This window comes from Saccopteryx leptura, chromosome 6 (genome assembly GCF_036850995.1).
Source record: "Saccopteryx leptura isolate mSacLep1 chromosome 6, mSacLep1_pri_phased_curated, whole genome shotgun sequence".
NCBI classification, from domain to species: Eukaryota; Metazoa; Chordata; class Mammalia; order Chiroptera; family Emballonuridae; genus Saccopteryx; species Saccopteryx leptura.
The window spans coordinates 69,327,512-69,351,236 of record NC_089508.1 but is presented as its reverse complement, the minus strand read 5'-3'; the positions used below and the strand labels follow the sequence as shown (position 1 = coordinate 69,351,236).

General features: G+C 40.2%; 1 protein-coding gene across 1 annotated transcript in view; it reads right to left on the bottom strand.

Annotated features, from left to right (window-relative positions):
• Window positions 1–22,906, bottom strand: part of USP50 (ubiquitin specific peptidase 50) — a 43,923-nt gene extending 21,017 nt beyond the window's left edge. The window contains exons 1-6 of the mRNA XM_066344739.1: window positions 22,854–22,906; window positions 20,940–21,134; window positions 20,472–20,667; window positions 19,220–19,429; window positions 17,847–17,989; window positions 5,314–5,446 (exon numbers count right to left, since the gene is read on the bottom strand). Of these exons, the coding sequence (XP_066200836.1) occupies window positions 5,314–5,446; window positions 17,847–17,989; window positions 19,220–19,429; window positions 20,472–20,667; window positions 20,940–21,134; window positions 22,854–22,906 (930 nt within the window). The remainder of the gene's footprint in view (window positions 1–5,313; window positions 5,447–17,846; window positions 17,990–19,219; window positions 19,430–20,471; window positions 20,668–20,939; window positions 21,135–22,853) is intronic.
• Between the last annotated feature and the right edge of the window lie 819 nt (window positions 22,907–23,725).

Below are 23,725 nucleotides of genomic sequence, written 5' to 3'. Positions count from 1 at the left end.
AAAAGTAGAGGCAAATCTTATGCAGCCCAGGGCTTTTACAGAGCTGTTGTCATCTCTAAGCAGGAGGAAGCTGATCCTTATATACAGGTTGGCCCCTTCCCACACTACCTAGGCACAGGAAATTCAGACACAAACCACGAACAGAGCAGTAGCTCCAGACAGGTAGCCCAAGGCAGTTTACAAACAATGGCTGATGCCAACCCAAAAAAACCTAGACCCAACATAACCAGTAGTGGGTGGCAGACAGCACCAAGCCTAGACTCAGCTAACTACACAAGCAGCATGCATAAAGGAGTCCAGCAGTACTACACACTGTGGAGAATAAATACACCCAACAGGACAGACACTGAACAGTGTCTAATACACATGATCAATGTTGACACTTATAGCCAGCCATCCTGAAGGGATAACCACACCCTCGAAATGACCAACTGCATCAATACTCACAACAGGAAGGAAAATACTACCCTCAAGAAGCATTTCCTAGAACAAGGAAAGCAGGTGGCCTGGAAGTCAGTACCACCAAGTCCATCTTCCTCATAAAGACACCACAGAAAATTTCAAAGTCAGATAGCACTACCTAATACACAGACAAAATGGGCAAAGATATATGACCCAAATGAATCAACAAGAGAAATCTCCAGAAAAAGAACTAAATGAAGGCCTGACCTGTGGTGGCGCAGTGGATAAAGCATCGATCTGGAAATGCTGAGGTCGCCGGTTTGAAACCCTGGGCTTGCCTGGTCAAGGCACATATGGGAGTTGATGCTTCCTGCTCCTCCCCCCTTCTCTCTCTCTCCCTCTCTCTCTCCTTTCTAAAATGAATTTTAAAAAAAAGAAAAGAACTAAATGAAATGGAAGTAAACAAACTACCAGATGCAGGGTTTAAAATAATGATTGTTAGGATGCTCAAGGATCTTAGAGCAACAATGGATGGTCATAATGAGTGCCAAAATAAAGAGATAGTAAGCATCAAAAAGGACATTGAGATTATAAAAAAGAACCAGTCAGATATGACAAATACAATATTAGAAATGAAACCACTAGAAGGAATCAACAGCAAGCTGGATGAAGCAGAGGATCAAATTAGCGATTTAGAGGACAAAAAACCATAAATGAAAGAACCGAAGTAGAGCAGCACAATGAAAAGAGGCTCAAAAAGACTGAGGAAACTCTAAGAGACTTCAGTGAAAACATGAAGAGAAACAATATCCATATGATAGAGGTTCCTGCAGAAGAGAATGAACAGGGGATAGAAAACCTGTTTGAATAAATTGTAGCTGAAAATTTTCCTAAATTGATGAAGAAAAAAGTCATACAAGTTCAAGAAGCACAGAGAGTCCCATTAAAGAGGAACCCAAGGAGGCCTACACTAAGACACATCATAATTAAAATGCCAAAGTTAAGAGACAAAGAAAGAATACTAAAAACTACAAGAGAAAAGCAGTTAATTACCTACAGAGGAGCCCCCATAAGGATCACATCTAACTTCTCAACAGAAACACTTGAGGCCAGAGGGGATTGGCAAGAAATATTCAAAGTGATGTAAAACAAGAACCTACAACCAAGACTATTTTATCCAGCAAGGCTATCATTTAAAATTGAAGGGGAAATTAAAAGCTTCCCAGACAAGAAAAGACTCAATAATTCATTACAGCCAAACCAGTACTGCAAGAAATGTTAAGGGGCCTGCTGTAAAAACAGCAAAGAAAAAAAGAAATAGAAAAAGTATTGTAGATTTAAAGAATAAAATGGCAATAAGTAATTATATATCAATAATAACTTTAAATGTAAATAGATTAAATGCTCCAATCAAAAGACATAGGATAGCTGCATACATAAGAAAACAGGATCTATATGTATGCTGTCTACAAGAGACCCAGAACAAATGATACACATAGACTGAAGTGTAAGGATGGAATAAAGTATTTCATGCAAATGGAAATGAAAAAAAAAGCTGGGGTATATCTGACAAAATAGCCTTAAAACAAAGGCTATAGTAAGGGATAAAGAAGGTCACTACATAATGATAAAGGGAGCAATACAACAGGAAAATATAACCATTGTAAATATTTATGCACCTAATATAGGAGCACCTAAATATATAAAGCAGACTTTGATGGACATAAAGGTGATATTGACAGCAATACTATAATAGTAGGGGATTTTTAATACCCCACTAACATCAATGGATAGATCCTCCAGACAGAAAATTAACAAAGAAACAGTGGCCTTAAATGACACAATCAACTACATTTAATTGGTATCTTCAGAAACTTTCACCCCAAAGCAGCAGAATATACATTATTTTCAAGTGCTCGTGGTACATTCTCTAGGATAGACCACATGTTAGGACACCTAACAAGTCTCAATAAACTTAAGAAGACTGAAATCATACCAAGCATCTCCTCTGATCACAATGGCACAAAACTAGAAATCAACTACAATAAAAAACTGAAAAACATTCAAACACCTGGAGGCTAAACAGCATGTTATTAAATAACGAATGGGTTAACAATGAGATCAAGGAAGAAATAAAAAAATTTCCTTGAAACAAATGAAAATAAACATACAACTCAAAATCTATGGGACACAGCAAAAGCAGTCTTGAGAGGGAAATTCATAGCATTACAGGCATACCTTAAGAAGCAAGAAAAAGCTCAAATAAACAATTTGACCTTTCACCTAAAAGAACTAGAAAAAAACAACAATATATAAAGCCCAGAAGAAGTAGAGGAGGAAAATAATAAAGATCAGAGTGGAAATAAATGACATAGAGGCTAAAAAAAAAAAAACCAATATAGAGGATCAATGAAACGAAGAGCTGGTTCTTTGAAAAAGTAAACAAGATTGATGAACCTTTACCCAGACTCATCAAGAAAAAAAGAAAAAAAACTCAAATAAAATTAGGAATGAAAGTGGAGAAATAACAACTGACACTACAGAAATACAAAGGATTATAAAAAATACTATAAAGATCTATATGCCAAAAAATTGGATAACCTAGGCGAAATGGATAAATTCCTAGAAACATACAAACTTCCTAGAAACTCAATCGAGAAGGATCAGAAAACCCAAATAGACTGATTACAACAAATGAAATAGAAACAGTTATCAAAGAACCCCCAGGAAACAAAAGTCCTGGACCAGATGGCTTCACAGGTAAATTTTACCAAACATTCAAAGAAGAATTAACACCTATTCTTCTCAAGCTATTCCAAAAAATTCAAGAGGAGGGAAGACTTCCAATCTTATTTTATGAGGCAAGCATTATCCTCATTCCAAAACCAGGTAGACACTACAAAGAAAGAAAACCTAGGCCAATATCCCTGATGAACACAGATGCTAAAATTCTCAACAAAATATTAGCAAACCAGATCCAGCAATACATCAAAAAGATCACACATCATGATCAAGTGGGATTTATTTCAGGGAGACAAGGCTGGTATAATATTTGCAAATCAATAAATGTGACTCCTCATATAAACAAAAGGAAGGAGAAAAATCACATGGTTATATCAGTAGATGCAGAAAAAGCATTTGATAAAATCTAGCACCATTTATTATCAAAACTCTCAGCAAAGTGGGAATACAGGGAACATACCTCAACATGATAAAGGCCATCTATGACAGGCTCACAGCCAACATCATACTCAATGGACAAAAGTTAAAAGCAATCCCCTTAAGATCAGGAACAAGGCAGGGGTGCCCCCTTTCACCACTCATATTCAACATAGTTCTGGAAATCCTAGCCACAGCAATCAGACAAGAAGAAGAAATATCAATAAAAGACATCCAAAAGAAGAGGTAAAACTATCATTCTGCATATACTGGGAGTCCTTGCCAGATCAGTAAGACAAGAAAAAAAATTAAGAGATGTAAAAATTGGAGAAAAAAAAAGCTGACATTCGCCAATAAATTTAAAAATGTAAATAATGGACAATTTTGAAAACTGTGTTTAGGTAAAACAAAGCTTTTACATGATAATATAGGTAAACATCTTCATAGTTTTTGGGAGGGTAACTTGTGCCACAAGCCAGCATCATTTATCTAATCCTCACAAAGGATTTTTTATAATCCTATAAAGCGAGTAGCGATACTCCTGTTTTATAGATGAGAAACAGGCACAAGAGTCCCAGGTCATGTAACTAGTAAGCGGCTGCAGAGTCAGGACTTAAACTAAAATCTACTTTTTAAGAGACCTATGTGCCCTTACTCTTTTTCTTTCCCTTTATGTATGAGTGTGTGTGTTTTATATGTATATGTACATATATAACATGCACATATATATGTGCTCTTAATATATATAATATATGTATATATTATGGTATAAATGTGTACATATGCCATATATACTATATGTATGTATATACACATACCCACTCTTAATATATGACATATAAGTCCAAAAATTCTTGACAGACAGGTGGTAAGTAGGTAGGTAGATAAATCTTTTCTCTACATACCACTGCACATCTCTTAATATACTGCCATAGGTAAATGACTAAATCACATGTTAGTTCATCTATAACACAGGTTTAAAAATAATTTTACCTACTCCATAGAATTGATGAAATAATTAAATAGGAAAATACATGTTAAGTGCTTAATATAATACCATGCTTAATACATGATAGCTATTCCAATTATGAACTACTATCTATATAGTAGATGATTTGGTCTAAATTACACCCCATGCTTTCTTTCCTTTTGGGAATCCTCCATGATGACAGTTGACATACAGTCAAAATGAACTCTGGGGGTTGTATACATAGGACTGGATGTATAGAGGCAATGAGTCTGCGACTATTATGTTCCTAGTGTTTGGCAGCTTTTGGCAGAGGCAGATTTAACGGCAGGCGCACCGGGTGCGTGCCCTGGGCCCTGATCTAAAGGGCCTCACAAAACCCCAACTTTACACTTTTTTCTAACGTAACGGGTCCAATATTTTCTTCTGTGCCCGGGGCCTCAACCGAACTTAATCTGCCTCTGGGCTTTGGCCATAGATTGTTCAACATAAAGCTATTTATTGGAATCAACTTCTGTTGCCCCCAGAGTACAATCTGTAAATGTCTCTAGATCTGAAATAGTCACTAAGCAGAGGGAAAGCCAGGAGGAAGTGCCCAGGATATTTTATTCTTTCACTGCTCTACTGTTCAACATCAAAACAGACAGTTTCCAGGCTCTATATTTTATTTTAAAAAGAAACATACAGGAGAGTCAGGAAAAGATAGGAGTAGACATTTAAGCAGATAATTCTACAATTTTCTTTAAATTTGTGTTATTTTAACTAGTTGTAGTATTTTTACTCACCACGACTGCAAAGAGGTTATATTTAGGATGTTTCCGAAAAATTGGACAAACATAAGGAGAAAGGTCCAAATTACTGAGTGGGTAATGAATATCTGTTCTCAGTTTCCTTTTCATTGTACCCAGAATGTCAAATCTGGAGAGATAATAAAATGTGTGAAATATAAAGTAAGCTTGTGAACCATTCATGAATGAAGTCCACACACCTTGAAAAATTCTAAGGACAGTGTAAAGTAATTTTTTGGAAAGATTATCTAGTTCAGAGCTGCACACAAACTTTTTTCTTATCAATACATATTCAGAATCTCCACATCCACAGGCTTTGCCAAAACTGAGACTGGAAAGGGCCAGGAGCTCAAGTCAGGGCGTGAGACAGTGCAGTGAGTCCCGGGGGAGAGAGAGCAGGGGCTAGAGACAGACTGGCATCGAACAAGTGGCAATCACATTGGTCACCTCCTGGAGACCTCGCTTCAGCTGGTACCGTTCACTCTAACCATGTTGACTCTTGATTTCAGCACGTGTTGTCTTGGCTGGGTCCCGTTTTCCAGCTCTGAGGTTTTAATATATTTTTAATAAGATAAAATTTTGTAAAACTCTCATCATGTTCTCTATTTGCTATATAGATTAGCAGTTCCCAGAGCTGAGGCCGTATCAAAATCACCCTAGAGCAGGGGTCTCAAACTCAACTCAGCATGTGGGCTGCAGAGCAAGATCACAGCCGTTCGGCGGGCCGCACTAGGTCTACAAAACTGTTACGCAACACTTTTCTCACTGCAGTTGAAAACAAAAAAAAAATCAGTACAACAAGCACAATTGTACATGCAGTTTACTCAGTGTCACAAAACGACCAGAAACTGTAGTTCGCATCACAACTGCTGTTAACTAAGCTAATATCTAGCTAGGATGCTAGAGAAATGAAAAATACAAGTAGGCCCCTAGGTTTACTTAATTTTATCCAAAATATTTTGAACTTTGTGGATTAGTCTGTGGGCTGCACAAAATTGTTCGGCGGGCCGCATGCGGCCCGCGGGCTGCAAGTTTGAGACCCCTGCCCTAGAGCATTTTAAAATAAAAATTACGTTCATTTTGGAAAAACAGTTGACGGTCCATGGCAGGGAACTGCCTGGGTGAGTCTGAGATCTTCTTGTGTCAGAAAGCAAGAAACCTTATTTGCAAAAACTTATGGTCCACCATATGACCCAGCAGTTCTATGCCTAGGTGTCATCTGAAAAGAAATGAAAACTTATATCCACATAAAAATCTATATGCTAAAGTTTATAGTAGCTGTGTTCACATCTGCCTCAAACTGGAAACAATCTGAATGTTCATCGACCGGTGAATGGATAAATACAATACTGTGGTATATTCGTAAAAATGAATACTCACAGCAATAAAAAGAAAGGAACCACTACAACATGCCACAACATAGGCTAATCTCAGAAACATGCTGGGTAAAAGAAGCCAAACTCAAAAGGCTACATACATATGGTGTACCATAGGACATTCTGGAAAAGGCAAAACTGTAAGAATGAAAATCAGATCAGAAGTTTGCAGTGGCTGAGAATGGGAGAAGGGTGACTGATTACAAAGGAGCAAGAGATAAGTTTTGGTGATGACAGAAATAGCCTCTCTGTTGGCTGTGATGGTTACATGAATGTATGCATTTTTATTTTTATTATTATTTTTAAATTTTATTTTAATTTATTGGGTGTACATAGATTATAGTATCCCCCCAAATAACTCCCTCCTCCCCCGTATTCCCCACCACATCCCCTTTGCCCTCCTCCCCGCAACGCCCTCCCCCTCGTTTTTCTCTTCTGCTCTCATCCCATCCTATCATCCCCTTTCCCTCTGTCCGCTTTCCCTCTGGTCCCTTTGATCCTGCCTCTATCTCCATTCTGTTCCTCAGTTCACATTGTTCATTGGATTCCTCGAATGAGTGAGGTCATATGGTATTTTTCTTTCTCTGACTGGCTTATTTCACTTAACCTAATAGTTTCCAGGTCCATCCAGGTTGTCGCAAAAAGTAAGATTTCCTTCTTTTTCGTGGCCTCATAGTATTCCATTGTGTATATGTACCACAGCTTCCCAATCCACTCGTCTACTGACGGACACTTGAGCTATTTCCAGATCTTGGCTATTGTAAACAATGCTGCCATAAACATGGGGGTGCATTTCTTCTTTTGAATCGATGTGGTGTTCTTGGGATATATCCTTAAGAGTGGGATGGTTGTGTCAAAAGGCAGTTCGATTTTTAATTTTTTGAGGAATCTCCATACTGTTTTCCACTGTGGCTGCATCAGTCTGCATTCCCAAACAGCAGTGCAGGAGGGTTCCCTTTTCTCCACATCCTCACCAGCACTTATTCTGTGTTGTATTGTTGATAACCGCCATTCTGACTGGTGTGAGATGATATCTCATTGTGATTTTAATTTGCATTTCTCTAATGATTAGTGATGTTGAGCATTTTTTCATATGCCTATTTCATATGCCATCTGTAGGTCCTCTTCAGAGAAGTGTTTATTCATTTTTTTTGCTCATTTTTTTTATGGGATTGTTTATCTTCCTGGTGTTGATTTTTACAAATTCTTTATAAATTTTGGTTATTAACCCCTTCTCAGACATATTGTCAAAAATGTTCTCCCATTGTGTGGTTTGCCTTTTTATTTTGTTCATAGTGTCTTTAGCTGTGCAAAAGCTTTTTAGTTCGATACAGTCCCATTTGTTTATCCTGTACTTTATTTCCCTTCTGCATGGAAATAAGTCAGCAAATATATTGCTGAGAGTGATGTCAGAGAGCTTACTGCCTATGTTTTCCTCTAGGATGCTTACGGTTTCATGACTTACATTTAAGTCTTTTATCCATTTTGAGTTTATTTTTGTGAATGGTGTAAGTTGGTGGTCTAGTTTCCTTTTTTTTTTGCAAGTACCAATCCAATTTTCCCACACCATTTGTTAAAGAGACTGTCTTTACTCCATTGTATGCTATTACCACCCTTGTCAAATATCAATTGTTCATAAAGATACGGATTTATTTCTGGGTTCTCTTTTCTGTTCCATTGATCTAAATGCCTGTTCTTATGCCAGTACCAAGCTGTTTTGAGTACAATGGCCTTGTAGTATAATTTGATATCAGGAAGTGTGATACCACCCACTTTATTCTTCTTTTTCAAGATTGCTGAGGCTATTTGCGTTCTTTTTTGGTTCCATATAAATTTTTGGAATATTTGTTCTATATCTTTGAAGTATGTCATTGGTATTTTAATAGGAATTGCATTGAATTTATAAATTGCTTTGGGTAATATGGACATTTCAATGATGTTTAGTCTTCCTAACCATGAACATGGTATATGCTTCCACTTGTTTGTATCTTCCTTGATTTCTTTTATCAATGTTTTATAATTCTCTACGTACAAGTCTTTAATCTCCTTGGTCAAATTTATTCCTAGGTACTTTATTTTTTTGTTGTTGCAATAATGAAGGGGATTGTTTTCTTAATTTCTCTTTCAGACAGATCATTGTTGGTGTATAAAAATGCCTCTAATTTCTGACTATTAATTTTATATCCTGCCACCTTGCTGAATTCATTTATCAGGTACAGTAGTTTTTTTTACTGCAATTTTAGGGTTTTCTATGTACAGTATTATATCATCAGCAAATAACGACAGTTTTACTTCTTTTTTAATTTGGATACCTTTTATTTCTTCTTCTTGTCTGATTGCTGTGGATAGGACTTCCAGAACTATGTTGAATAAGAGTGGTGAAAGGAGGCACCCCTGCCTTGTTCCTGATCTTAAGGGGATTGCTTTTTTCTTTTCTTTTTTTTTTTTTTTGTATTTTTCTGAAGATGGAAATGGGGAGGCAGTCAGACAGATTCCTGCATACGCCCAACCGGGATCCACCCGGCACGCCCACCAGGGGTGATGCTCTGCCCATCTGGAGCATTGCTCTGTTGCAACCAGAGCCATTCTAGCACCTGAGGCAGAGGCCACAGAGCCATCCTCAGTGCCTGGGCCAACTTTGCTCCAATGGAGCCTTGGCTGCAGAAGGGGAAGACAGAGACAGAGAGAAAAGAGAGGGGGAGGGGTGGAGAAGAAGCTGGGTGCTTCTCCTGTGTGCCCTGGCCAGGAATTGAACCTAAGACTCCTGCACGCCAGGCCAATGCTCTACCACTGAGCCAACTGGCCAGGGCTAAGGGGATTGCTTTTAATTTTTGCCCATTAGGTATGATGTTACCTGTGGGTCTGTCATAGATGGCTTTTATCATGTTGAAGTATGTTCCCTGTATTCCCACTTTGCTGAGTGTTTTGATCATAAATGGGTGCTGGATTTTATCAAATGCTTTTTTTGCATCTATTGATATTATCATGTGGTTTTTCTCCTTCCTTTTGTTTATGTGATGAATCACATTAATTGATTTGAAAATATTGTACCAGCCTTGCCTCCCCAAAATAAATCCCACTTGATCGTGATGTATGATTTTTTTTTTTCATGCACTGCTGTATCCGGTTTGCTAATATTTTGTTGAGAGTTTTAGCATCTAAATTCATCAGGGATATTGGCCTATAGTTTTCTTTCTTTGTGTTGTCTCTGCCTGGTTTTGGAGTCAGAATTATGCTCGCCTCATAAAAGGACCTTGGAAGTTCTCCCTACTCTTGAATTTTTGGAAGTAGCTTGAGAAGAATAAGAGTTAGTTCTTCTTTGAATATTTCGTAGAATTTGCCTGTGAAGCCATCTGATCCAGAGCTTTTGTTTGTCTGAGTTTTTTGATAACTGTTTCAATCTCATTTGTTGTAATCAGTCTATTTAGGTTTTCTGATTCTTCCAGATTGATTTTTGAAAGATTATGTTTTTCAAGGAATTTGTCCATTTCACCTAGGTTGTCTAAATTTTTGGCATACAGTTCATAGTATTTTCTTACAGTCCTTTGTATTTCTGCTGTGTCACTTGTTACTTCTCCACTATCATTTCTAATTTTATTTATTTGAGTCCTCTCTCTTTTTTTCTTGGTGAGTCTGGCTAAAGGTTCATCAATCTTGTTTTCCTTTTCAAAGAAGCAGCTCTTGGTTTCATTGATCTTCTGTATTGTTTTTTTAGTCTCTATGCCATTTATTTCCACTCTGATCTTTATTATTTCCTGCCTTCTACTTCCTCTGGCTTTACTTGCTGTTCTTTTTCTAATTCTTTTAGTTGCAGGATTAAGTTGTTTCTTTGAGCTTTTTCTTGCGTCTTAAGGTATGCCTGTAATGCTATGAACTTCCCTCTCAGGACTGCTTTTGCTGTGTCACATAGATTTTGAGTTGTTGTATGCTCATTTTCATTTGTTTCAGGGAAATTTTTTATTTCTTCCTTGATCTCATTGTTGACCTATTTGTTATTTAATAACATGCTGTATAGTTCCCAAGTGTTTGAGTGTTTTTCAGTTTTTCTATTGTAGTTGATTTCTAGTTTCATGCCATTGTGGTCAGAGAAGATGCTTGATTTCAATCTTCTTAAATTTGTTGAGCCTGACCAGATGGTGACGCAGTGGACAGAGTGTTGGACTGGGATGCAGAGGACCTGGGTTCAAGACCCTGAGTTTGCCAGCTTGAGCCTGGGCTCATCTGGTTTGAGTAAATCTCACCAGCTTGGAGCCAAGGTAGCTGGCTCAAGCAAGGGGTTACTCAGTCTGCTGTTGCCCCACAGTCAAGGCACATATGAGAAAGCAATCAATGAACAACTAAGATGTCACAGTGAAAAACTGATGATTGATGCTTCTCATCTCTCTCTGTTCCTGTCTGTCTGTCCCTATCTATCCCTCTCTCTGACTCTCTGTCTCTGTAATTAAAAAAAATTGTTGAGACTTGTTTTATGTCCTAATATGTGATCTATCCTAGAGTATGTACCATGAGCACTTGAAAATAATGTATATTCTGCTGTTTTAGGGTAAAAGGTTATGAAGATATCTATTAAATTCAGTTGATCTAGTGTATCTCTTAATTCTTCTGTTTCTTTGTAAAATTTTTTCTTGAGGATCTATCTAGTGATGTTAGTGGGGTATTGAAATCCCCTACTATTATAGTATTGCTGTTTATCTCATCCTTTATGCCCATCAAAGTCTGTTTTATATATGTAGGTGCTCCTATATTGGGTGAATAGATATTTATAATGGTTATCTCTTCCTGTTGGATTGCTCCCTTTATCATTCTGTAGTGACCTTCTTTATCCCTTACTATAATCTTTGGGGTTTTTTTGTTTTTTTGTAGTTGTTTTTTTGTTTTAAATTTTATTTTATTTTATTTATTCATTTTAGAGGAGAGAGATAGAGAGAGACAGAGAGGAGAGAGAGACAAGGGGGAGGAGCTGGAAGCATCAACTCCCATATGTGCCTTGACCAGGCAAGCCCAGGGTTTTGAACCGGCGACCTCAGCATTTCCAGGCTGATGCTTTAGCCACTGCGCCACCACAGGTCAGGCCTAATCTTTGTTTTGAAGTCTATTTTGTCAGATGTAAGTATTGCTACCCCAGCTTTTTAAAATTTCCATTTGCATTAAATATTTTTTCCATTCTTTCACTTTCAGTCTATATATATATTTTTGTTTTGAGGTGGGTCTCTTGTAGACAGCATATGTATGGGTCCTGTTTTCTTATCTATTCAGCTACCCTATGTCTTTTGATTAGAGCGCTTAATCCATTTACATTTAAGGTTATTATTGATATGTAGTTGTTTATTGCCATTTTTTTCTTTAAATCTACATTCTTCTTTTACTAGATTCCCCCCCCCCTTTGTTCTGTCTACAGCAGGCCTATTAACATTTTTTGCAGCATTGGTTTGGTTGTGATGAATTCCTTGAGTTTCTTTTTGGTCTGGAAAGCTTTTTATTTCTCCTTCAATCATACATGATAGCCTTGCTGGATAAAGAAGTCTTGATTATAGGTTCTTGTTCTGCATTACTTTGAATATTTCTTGCTATTCCCTTCTGGCCTCAAGTTTTTCTGTTGAAAAGTCAGATGTCATCCTTGTGGGGGTTCCTTTATAGGTGATTGACTGTTTTTCTCTTGCAGCTTTTAGTATTCTTTCTTTATGGGGTTCTTTTTGCTTCTTAAACCTGTGTGACTCTTTCCTGCATCAATTTAGGGAAATTTTTAGCTATAGTTTCTTCAGTCAGCTTCTCTGTCCCTTCTTCTTTCTCTTCTCCTTCAGAAACCCCTATTATGTAGATATTGTTTCTCTTCATGTTGCCACAGAACTCTCTTAGAGTTCCCTTAGGCTTTTTGATCCTTTCTTTTTGCTGTTCTGCTTCTGTGCTTTCACTTATCTTGTCCTTAAGTCGCTGATTCGATCCTGTGCTTCATCCAGCCTGCTTTATTCCTTCTAGTGTAGTCTTCATTTCTGATATTGTGTTTGTCATTTCTGTCTTGATCTTTTTTATGATTTCAATGTCCTTTTTGATGTTTGTTATCTCTTTATTTAGGTGTTCATTATGTCCATCCATTGTTGCTCTAAGATCTTTGAGCATCCTAATAATCATTATTTTAAACTCTGCATCTGGTAATTTGGTTATTTCCATCTCACTCAGTTCTTTTTCTGGGAATTTATCTTTTTGATTCATTTGGATTGCATTTCTTTGTCTACCCATTTTGTCTGTGTATACACTTTTCCTTTGGGTGTGTTGTTTGTGTAGCTAGCTGAGTCTAGGTTTGGTATTGTCTGCCTCCAATTTTCAGTTGTGTTGTTTCTAGGTCTTCTTGGGTTGGCAACAGCTGTTGTTTGTAATCTGCAGTGGAGTACTTCTCTGTTATTACTATTCTTTTTGCTATTTGTGTCACCGTTTTCTATGTCTTAGATGGGTCAGGTGTGAGGAGCCCTTCCTTAAGCTACCACTCTAACAAGGGTTGTTAGGTCCTGAACTGATGCTCTCCATATCTGGGCACTGGATGTGCCTGCCCTAGACCTCCCTGGCCGGGGCCTAGCGCAGATCCATGGGGTCACTGCCTATGACTGGCTCTTATCAACCTTTTTGGAGCTACAGATGATCCAGATCTTGTGGCTTCCTCTGCTGGGTCCAGGTGCTGTTGTAAATATCAGCTGCACTCCTAGGCTATCTTTTTTCTACTCTTGGCCTAGGGAAAGTTCCTTTAAAAATTCAAGTTCCCCTGAGATCCACTTTCTGCTGCCTCTTATTGCTGGCTATCTTTTGGGCTCAGTACTATAATTCAGTGATTAGGTATGGTATTGGATATAGCTTGCCCCTTAGCCTCAGATGTCTTTCTAACCATACCTTTTATTTATTTTATTTTGTTTTTTTCTTCTTTTTCAGCACTCAGAAGAGTGTGGTCTCAGGGGTCCAGTGAGTGTAACCTCAGTGCTCTTGATGTGTGGTTGGTTCACTGGCCCCGCCATTACTGTTGCCAACTCAGGCATTCGGGCTAGGGCACTGCTGGTGCCAGCCTGCCTCTGCAGCCACTGCAGTTTCTACCGCCCCTGGTGAGCCTGGTGCGCCCACTCAGACTGCCTCCATGGTTGCCCAGGCCCCAGCCACTGCCAATGGTGGGCCTACGCCATGGGCTGGATTGTGTGTGAGCTTGGAACTCTGTAGCAGCTGGATTGCATTTGAGCTTGGACTTCTGCAGCAGCTGCCACAGCCTCTGCCTCTGCAGGCAGGCCCGCATGCCACCACTCAAACCACCTCCACTGTCATCCCAGCCCCCTCCACCTCCAAGGGTGGGCTGGATTGCATGTGAGCTCAGACCTTCACAGCAGCAGCCCTGACTCCTGACTCCACTCTTGCCTCCGTGGTCGGGCCCGCGCGTGCCTGTTTGGACCACCTCCGCAGTCGCCTGGGCTCGTTCCCCAGGCAGGCCTGAGCACTTGCTCTGACCTCCACAGTGGCCACCGTAGCTTCCACCTTCATGGGTGGGCCACATGTACTTGCTCAGACTGCCCTGGCTCCTGAAGTCATGCCCCACCACCGTCGGCCCGGCCCCGCCCCCAGTGAGCATTCAGCAGTGTGGTGGGCAGGAGTAGCTCAGACCCCAGCACTACCTGTGTCCCTAACATGCTGCCTGCCTCTAGGTGCCTCTTGGTTTTGACTGGAGTAGGAGAGCCTCTGGTGGGCGGGGTAATTACTTCCCTTTGCTGGTGTTGCTGCTCTGAGGAAAAATGTTCACTTTAGATTTAGGGCATGACTCAGCCCAGGGGTTAAGGTGTCCATCCCACAAAGTGTTTCCCTCTGTGCCTCTGAGACCACACTCTCCCCTGGCAACTCCAGTCCTCTCAGTGCTCCCCGCTCCTGGAGCCCCAGGCAGGTGGCTGTGAGAGAGGTTCTCCATGTGATCTCTTTAATACGAAGCTTGGGTCTGAGAGTTCTGTCTCCTCTCAAACAGTATCTAGGCTCCTTTCTCAGCCAAATACAGTCGATTTGCCCCTTCTAGGCTCCAGGGCTCTAGGCTGGGACTCCAGTTCTGGGGCTGAGGACCCACAACCCACAACTCGCCAGGCAATCCTCCCTACCGCGAAAGTCCTTCCAGGCTGCCGCTCACTCCTGGAAGCAGGGCAACCCTTTCCATGTCTCTGCCTTTCCTACCAGTCTTAGTGTGGGTTCTTTGGTGGTCCTTGGCTGTAGAATTCTCTTAGTTTAGTACAAAGTTGGTCTTTCAAGATGACTCAAAATTAAGTTGTAATCCACTTTGGTTCTGGGATGTGGGAGTTGGAACGTCTGCCTACTCTGTGGCCATCTTGTCTCTTATTTTTATTATTGTTATTTATTTTTTGGCGACAGAGACAGAGAGAGTCAGAAAGAGGGACAGATAGGAACAGACAGACAGGAAGGAAGAGAGATGAGAAGCATCAATTCTTTGTTGTGACACCTTAACTGTTCATTGAATGCTTTCACATATGTGTCCTGACCAGGGGCTACAGCAGACTGAGTTACCCCTTGCTTGAGCCAGTGACCTTGGGCTCAAGCTGGTGAGCCTTGCTCAAACCAGATGAGCCCATGCTCAAGCTAGCAACATTGGGGCCTAGAACCTGGGTCCTCCACATCCCAGTACAGCGCTCTAGCCATTATGCCACCACCTGGTCAGGCTGTATGCATTTAAAAAAATTCATAGAACTGTATATCTGTACATGTAATTATACTCTATTAAACCTATGCCAACTATGACGTAACAGGAGCTGGCTGAAAGCGGCTCTCGCTGGCTAATTTCAAACAATTTGAAAGTGGAGAAGAATGATGATAGTAATGAATATTAAACACACAAGGTTTAAGTGTCCATAGGTCCAGAGTGATACTAATTATAGAGGAAAACTACACCTTTAAATGGTAAAATCTTGCAGTCATTACCTTACCTAATGGATCAAACTTAATATCAACAATAGTGGGATAAACTGTCATGATGTGCCTCCTAATGTAATGTGATCACAAGTACACAACAGTGCCTATGCCAGATTCCTGCTAAAATAAACAAACAAACAAACAAATAAATAAATAAATAAATAAAGTTTAGCCTGAATCTAACCATGGGGAAACAATTAGATAAATCCAGAACAGAAATACAGTCTAAACCAGGGGTAGTCAACCTTTTTATACCTACTGCCCACTTTTGTATCTCTGTTAGTAGTAAAATTTTCTAACCGCCCACCAGTTCCACAGTAATGGTGATTTATAAAGTAGGGAAGTAACTTTACTTCATAAAATTTATAAAGCAGAGTTACAGCAAGTTAAAGGATATAATAATAATTACCTACCAGTACTTTATGTTGGATTTTCACTAAGTTTGGCAGAATAAATCTTTATAAAACAACTTACTATTGTTAAATCTATCTTTTTATTTATACTTTGGTTGCTCCACTACTGCCCACCATGAAAGCTGGAATGCCCACTAGTGGGTGGTAGGGACCAGGATGACTACCACTGGTCTAAACAATGGACTCTTCAAAGGCTCAGTATGAGGGGGAAAATGGTCAAACATATAAAAGGGGAAAAGATTGTTCTAGATTAGAAAAAAGTTATGAAAGACATTTTTGAGATGGGAAAATTTGGATATGGACTGTATCTGTGGTGATATAAAATTATTGTCAATTTTCTTAGGCGCGATAACAGTGTGATTATGGAGGAGAATGTCCTTGTTCTCAGGTGATACATAGTGAAGTAGCTAAGTATGCCATGGTGTTTGCATCTTACTTCAGATGGTTCAGTTAATAGAATGGAAGGAAGGGAAGGAGAGAGAGAGAGAAGAAAGAGACAGAAGAGAGAAGGGAAATGTGGCAAACTGTCACCAGCTAATGAAGATTTTAGGGTATATGGGTGTTCATTATATAGATTTCAATTTCTTTGTAGATTTGAAAGTTTTTTAAAATAAAAATTAGGCAGCTCTCTCTATGGAGTTCAGCCATGCCTTTCCCCACCCTCTTCTTTCCCCAGGGCTGACTGACATGCTCTCTCTCTCTCTTTCTCTCTCTCTCTCTCTATCTCCAAGGGCCCTTATTTTTCTGTAACTTGTTTCCTGAGCCCATTTCTTCTATGGCTCACTTCTTCTACCTCTGTGACTTTCATTTATCATTATCTTTATCTTATAATTTGAAAAATAAAATAAAACTTGGCGGCAGGGGGACATAAAAATTCAAATAGTGATGCTTAGACTCTGCCTCAGACTTCTGCAATCAGAATCTGCAATGGTGGGGTCAGGGAATTTATTTTTTAAAAGCACTCAAAGTGACCTGACTGGTGGTGGTGCAGTGGATAGAGCACTTACCTGAGATGCTCAGGACCCAGGTTTGAAACCCCGACATCAGCAACTTGAGCATAGGCTCACCGGCATGAGCACGGGGTCGCCAGCTTGAGCACAAGGTCATCACATGATCCTAAGGTCACTGACTTGGCTTGAGCACCATCCCACCCCACCCCAGTCAAGGCATGTGTGAGAAGCAACCTACTGAAAAACTAAAATGACGCCATTATAAGTTCATGCTTCTCATTTCTCTCCCTTCCTGTCTCTAAAAAGAAAAGCACTCAAAGTGAATACCAAATGTCCATCAACAAATATGGTATACACACAGTGGAATATTATTCAGCCATAGAAAGGACTGGACTTCTGGTCCACATGGGTGAACCTGGAAACTATTATGCTAAGTGAAACAGGCCAGCAAAAAGGATAAACGCTGTATGATTCCACTTATTTGAAGTACCTAAAACAGGCAAATTTATAGATATAGAAAAGTAGAGTAGAGGTTACCTGGAGTTAGGGGGATGAAGAATGGGGAGTTACTGCTTGAGGGGTACAGAGTTTCTGTTTGGAGTGATGAAAAAGTTTTGGAAATAGTTGATTGTTGCACAACATTGTGAATGTAATTGATGCCAATGAAGTACACACTTAAAATGGTTAAAGTTGCAAATTTTATGTGACATAAATTTTACCACAAATTTTTAAAAATTAATATATCATATTGGACACCATTGAATTAGACACTTTAAGTAAGAGTGTTGCACGGCATTAGGTTATCTCTTAACAGAGCTGTTAAAAAAAAAATCTCACAAAATTTCAAAAACCCATACCTTTTTAAGTGAAAGATCATTATTTTTGGTGCTTTGGAAATACTGGCCCTCACAGCTGTTTCTTGATTTGTTTCACAGAAGGAGCAGTGGAGCTGGTTGTTCCAGGTCAGTGTGTCTTGTTGGAAGAAACACTGGAGACAGTCCTGTTGAGGTAAAAAGCTTTGGTGACCAAACTGGATTAACTGTGACCCCGACTCTATTTATTTCTGTTTATGTTAGAATTCTGTAAGAGCTCCATAAATGTAACCCTTGGTGCTTTTCTCAGTGTCAAAAGGCCCCAGAAAGACCATGTGACAAGCCGCAGCCTGGAGAGGCGTGACATCTACCTGGCAAAGGAGGTGCTGCCTTCTCACTGTAGTTACTGCAGTGGGTCCAAGTGCCCTTCTCACTTCTAGTCTCTTAATCGGCACTTCAGCGTTTCTGGTTTACGTTAGAATAATATTGACCATGACGTTTCCACTAACAAGTTGGGCAGCTGTTTTACATTATTCATCTCATTACAAAAGTGAACTGGTAATTGAGCAATGACCACATCTCAGTGCTCTGAGGTGGCCCAGAATAAAGCCAGTAGAGCTGAGAGGATTAGACCCCAAGACCACAGGAGACATCCTCGCTGTGGCCAGGTACCCCCAGCTCTGCCGACCATTACCCTGAAGGGGAAGAGGGGCACCGACTCTTTTCAGTAGGCATGCCAGCTCCTCATTTTGAGTCTTTGGAATTTGTTTCTAGCAATTGTTCAGCAGTTTGATTTAAGAACAAGTCTGGTTCTGAATAAGTAGTAGGATTCTATCCTTTACTTCTGGTAGATGTGTATCACTCTGCAAGGAAACACATTGCTCCCTGCCCCAAACTGTCTCCTGCATTCTGCCGCCACCATCCCTGTCTACAGATTAACTTTTGATATCATGATGAAGAAAGTTCAAGAGGTAAAACTAAGGCACTAGATCCATTCTATTTTCCCAACTCATTTCATAGCTTTTGTCTGAAATATAAGAGCTCAAGGCAGAGCCAGAACCTTTTCTACTTCCCAAAATAGACATACAGGCCTCTCTGAGGTAAGGAACGGCCATAAAAGTTCTGCAAGAAAGTATAAATTTCTTCTGTGCGCCAAGCCATGACGAGATCAAATCAACCCCATTTATCTTTTCAATTTTACAATAAAGGCTGATTTATTGAGTACCTAAAAATACAACTGAATTCACAGTAGCTTTTGTCTGTATGTCGCTTTTCTATAAAATCATTAGGACTTCCCACTTTTTTTAAAGTTATAAAGCAGCTCCTTTCATACTAGAAAGTATAGAAAAGGTCCCTAAGAAAAGCGAGGGCCGGGATAGAGCCTAGACGAAAAGGTATCTAGGAGTAAGAGTCCCTACCTGAAGAGAGCACTGGTATTCTGATGGAATGGGGAGGGAGAGGACTGTGAAGACTTCATTTCTGTAGGTGCAGTTCTCACACTTCAAACACATGCTGCTGTAACTGAGCTGCCCTTCAAACAGCCGGGTGATGATGGAGAACTCACTGGTAATCATCTTTCTGCAGCATCTAGGAACAGACCCGTTCTCATATGATCTTCTTTGGTGGTACTAAATTAAGGAACACATTTGACCCAAATCAACTACTGGTTATAAAAACATTTTTAATAGAACGACTAGATTTTTTTTTTCTATCAGAACGATACATTCCTACCAAAAACCATGCTGTAGATTCAGATGATAGAGTAAGATCTTCTGAAAAGCATATATTATGTGGGACCGCTGATAATTCGAATATTTCCCTCCTTACGTGAAGCTGAGGAGTGATGATACCCAGAATAGTTTATTGGGTTTGTAGTGACCAAGAACATTTATCTGAAGTTGTGAAGTTCTCCATTTATATTTCATGAGAAATATATTTTATTTAAAATGGGATGTTCTCTTTTTAAAAATAGTCTATGCAGATTTAATTTGCAAAGGGAACTAGGTCAGCGTCTCCCATGCCTTCTGACCACTGGAAATACCAAGTGAACTTTCCCGGAAGATGGCCCCAGACATTCTAACTCAATAACCCTGGTACAAGGGCCTTAGGATCTGTGTTATAAAAACCTTCCTAGGGCCTGACCAGGTGGTGGCGCAGTGGATAGAGCGTTGGACTAGGATGCGGAAGGACCCAGGTTCGAGACCCCAGGATAGCCAGCTTGAGCATGGGCTCATCTGGCTTGAGCAAAAAAGCTCACCAGCTTGGACCCAAGGTCACTAGCTCGAGCAGGGGGTCACTTGGTCTGCTGTAGCCCCCCAGTCAAGGTACATATGAGAAATCAATCAATGAACAACTATGGTGTCGCAACGAAAAACTGATAATTGATGCTTCTCATCTCTCTCCGTTCCTGTTTGTCTGTCCCTGTCTATCCCTCTATCTGACTCTCTCTCTGTCCCTGTAAAAAAACAACAACAACAAAAAAAAACCTTCCTAGGTGAATATGACAACCAGCTAAGTTTGGTAAATACAGACCTATGCAAACACTAACTTGAATGTCCCCCTAGCACCTGTGCTTGACAGAGTAGGCAATAATGACCAAACAAATGAAAAATGAAAGTTGCTGATAGAGCTAAAGGCCTAGCCTATTTTAAGGCCATTCATTCTACTTACCTTTTTCAGAGATTGATGAAGTTCATTCAGGACATAAATTAAGAATTCCTGTGCATCTTGCTGTGTCTTTTTCATAAATGCTGGGTGGAGGCTGCCAAGAGCTGACCGAAATATTTCTGGTGAGACACAGTCTGAGTCTCCAAGCCACATGTCTGTCATCACATAGGCAAAAGCAGTGGCAACCTTACTGCAATCCCTTGGAAGAAGGAAGGGGAATGTTTCTGGCTGATTTAATGAAAGAAAGCACCTAAACACTCAAGCCTGTGGGGCATCAGACCAAAAATAAAGCTTCATTCATTTTGTGGTTGACCTTCCTGCTTTACTCACCCTAGAAATGGTTTCTGGGGCACTGCAGCCTCAACTGAATTGTTTAGCCCTTAAGAGGGATTCTGGAAGGTTCCTTCTCTAACCTCACATTGGGGAAGCAGGGAGAAGGGGCTGGACTGTGGAAGACACGAAAGGTCTTACTTTTGAAGAGCAGTAATGTACTTTCCAGAGAGGAAGTACTCCACCAGCGGTGAGATGCTGCAGAGACTCTGTAAAACGGCATTCATGTAGCAGGTGTTGCCCAAGTTCCGCAGGCCCGTCACGCCCTGGAGATAGTGCTGGTTCTCGTCAGCCTTGTTAACTGGGAAGGTGTCATAGTGGTCTGTGCACTGTGCCCTGTTGGTGCTACGTGGAAAGAAGGAAAGCATTTTGAGGGGACAAAATATGTACAAATGACAATACCTTTCTTTCAACTTCATGACACAAAGGGTTCTTAGTGAGGCCTCTATCAAATACCCTCACAAGAACAGAAGTATTCGAACTGGTGGTCTAAACTGTATTGCCTACTTAGTGCAGAACTCTTTGAACAGTGTCTGCAGCCACATAAGCAGAGATAAAGTTTCTTTCTAAAACCAAAGCAAGAGGACAGAAAATATCTGCCTTTCAGAATCCTAGAATTGTAGAATTGCTTAGCTAAAAATGCAAAATATCTGCCTTTCAGAATCCTAGAATTGTAGAATTGCAAAGCTAAAAATGAGAAATCAGAAGCATCAACTCACAGTTACAGCACCTTAGTTGTTCATTGATTGCTCTCTCATATGTGCCTTGACTGGGGGGCTCCAGCTGAGCCAGTGACCTTTGAGCTCAAGCCAGTGACCATGGAGTCATGTCTATGATCCCATGCTCAAGCCAGCAACCCCTCACTCAAGTCAGTGACTTTGGGGTTTCGAGCCTGGGTCCTCACCATCCCAAGCTGACGCTCTATCTACTGCGCCACTGCCTGGTCAGGTTAACATGTATTTTCTATTTAATTCTTTCAACAATTCTATGGAGTAGGTACAATTGTTTTTAAATCTTGTGTTGTAGATGAGATATCATGTTTAAATAGTTTTAGTCATTTGCCCATGGCAACATATATATTAAGGAATGTGCAGTGGTATACCTACTTACCTAACATCTGTCAAGAGTTATTTGGATTTATATATCATATATTGAGTGGGTGTGTGTATATACATACTTATATATGGCATATAAACTCACTGAGACCATAATATATATACACGTTATATACATATATTAAGAGCACATACATATGTGCATACTAAATATGTAATATATACATATAAACACACATATACATAGAGGGAAAGAACATAGACTTTGTAAAAATAAATAGATTTTGGTATAAATCCTGACCCTGACACTTGTTGTATGACCTGGGGCTCTCTTGCTGGTTTCTCATCTATAAAACAGGAGTACTGCTACTTGCCTTATAGGTTTGTTGTGAGGATTAGACTAAGGGATGCAGGCATGTGGCACAGATTACACAGTTAATAAGTGGTAACCTAAAATATTTTTAAAGAAGTGACTGATCTAGGATGTCCTTGACAGTAAGCTCTGGAATTAGAGCATTCATGTGAGTCAGCCAGCCCAGCAGGAGGAGGGAACACGGCTCCCAAGGAGTCCTCCTCTCTCCACACACAGCCACCCTGTGGAAATCGGCTGTTGCACCAGGCAGCCCAGCATCATTGTCCTTTGTGAGTTGTCTGTCCATCTATACTATAGTATTTAAAATTGGGTCTCCATGGAATGGCTACCTGACCTCAGTACCTCTTACAATTCTGCCAGTTTGCAAAGTGCTCACAGTTACATGGAGAGTCACTTTCACTTACCAATGTTATGGGAGGTCCTGGATAGTCCCTCCTTAGGAATATCTATTGCCTACATATTAAATAACATCTTCCCTTTCTTTTGGGGACTGCCAATGGGTCAAGTCTGGGGGAACCCTTCCAAATGTGGCATGTACCCCTGACTGCTTTAGCATGGCCACCCTGCCACACCTCCTCACCCTCCAAATTGAGCTGATCTAGAAAGCTGTAGTAGATAGAGGCTCACAGGTCATAGTAGATATCGAAGTCATCTGCGGGGCAAGGCCGCTGCGAATTCATTGTAGTGAAATGATGTTGGACTTTTCACTTCTTTTCAGGAGCTACATCTGATCCTTTTAACTTCATTTCTCTGAGCCTGTTACTTGGCTCTCCCCCTTTCAGTAGCTGTAAACTGATTTTTATCTGTACTTAAGCTACATTCCAACTTGGATTTTCTATGCATCATAATCTTTTCCATTCATTCTCAATATTCTAGTATGTTGCCATGAGATACTGTTACTTGGTTGCTTAAAAACTTTTAGAAGCCTGGCTGGGCGGTGGCACAGTAAATATTATGTCAGACTGGGATGCAGAGGACACAAGTTTAAAACCCCAATGTTGCCAGCTTGAGCACGGGCTCACCAGCTTGAGCATGGGCTCACCAGCTTGAGCGCGGGCTCACCAGCTTGAGCGCGGGATCATCAGCTTGAGTGTGGGCTCACCAGCTTGAGCGTGGTGTCGCTGGTTTAAGCATGGGATCTTAGACACGACCCCAAGGTTGCTTGCTTGAGCCCAAAGTTTGCCGGCTTGAAGCCCAAGGTCATTGGCTTGAGCAAGGGGTCACTCGCTCTGCTGTAGCCCCTGGTCAAGGCACATATGAGAAAGCAATCAATGAACAACTAAGGAGACTAAGAAGCCACAATGAAGAATTGATGCTTCTCATCTCTCTCCCTTCCTGTCTGTCTGTCCCTCTCTCTGTCTCTGTCACACACACACAGACACACACACAAAAAACACACAAAAAACTTTTAACAGATTAGGTTTCTAAGAATGTACTAAATATATAACATCTCTTCTATCACATAATTTCTCCTGTGTATATTTATTTTATTTTTTTTT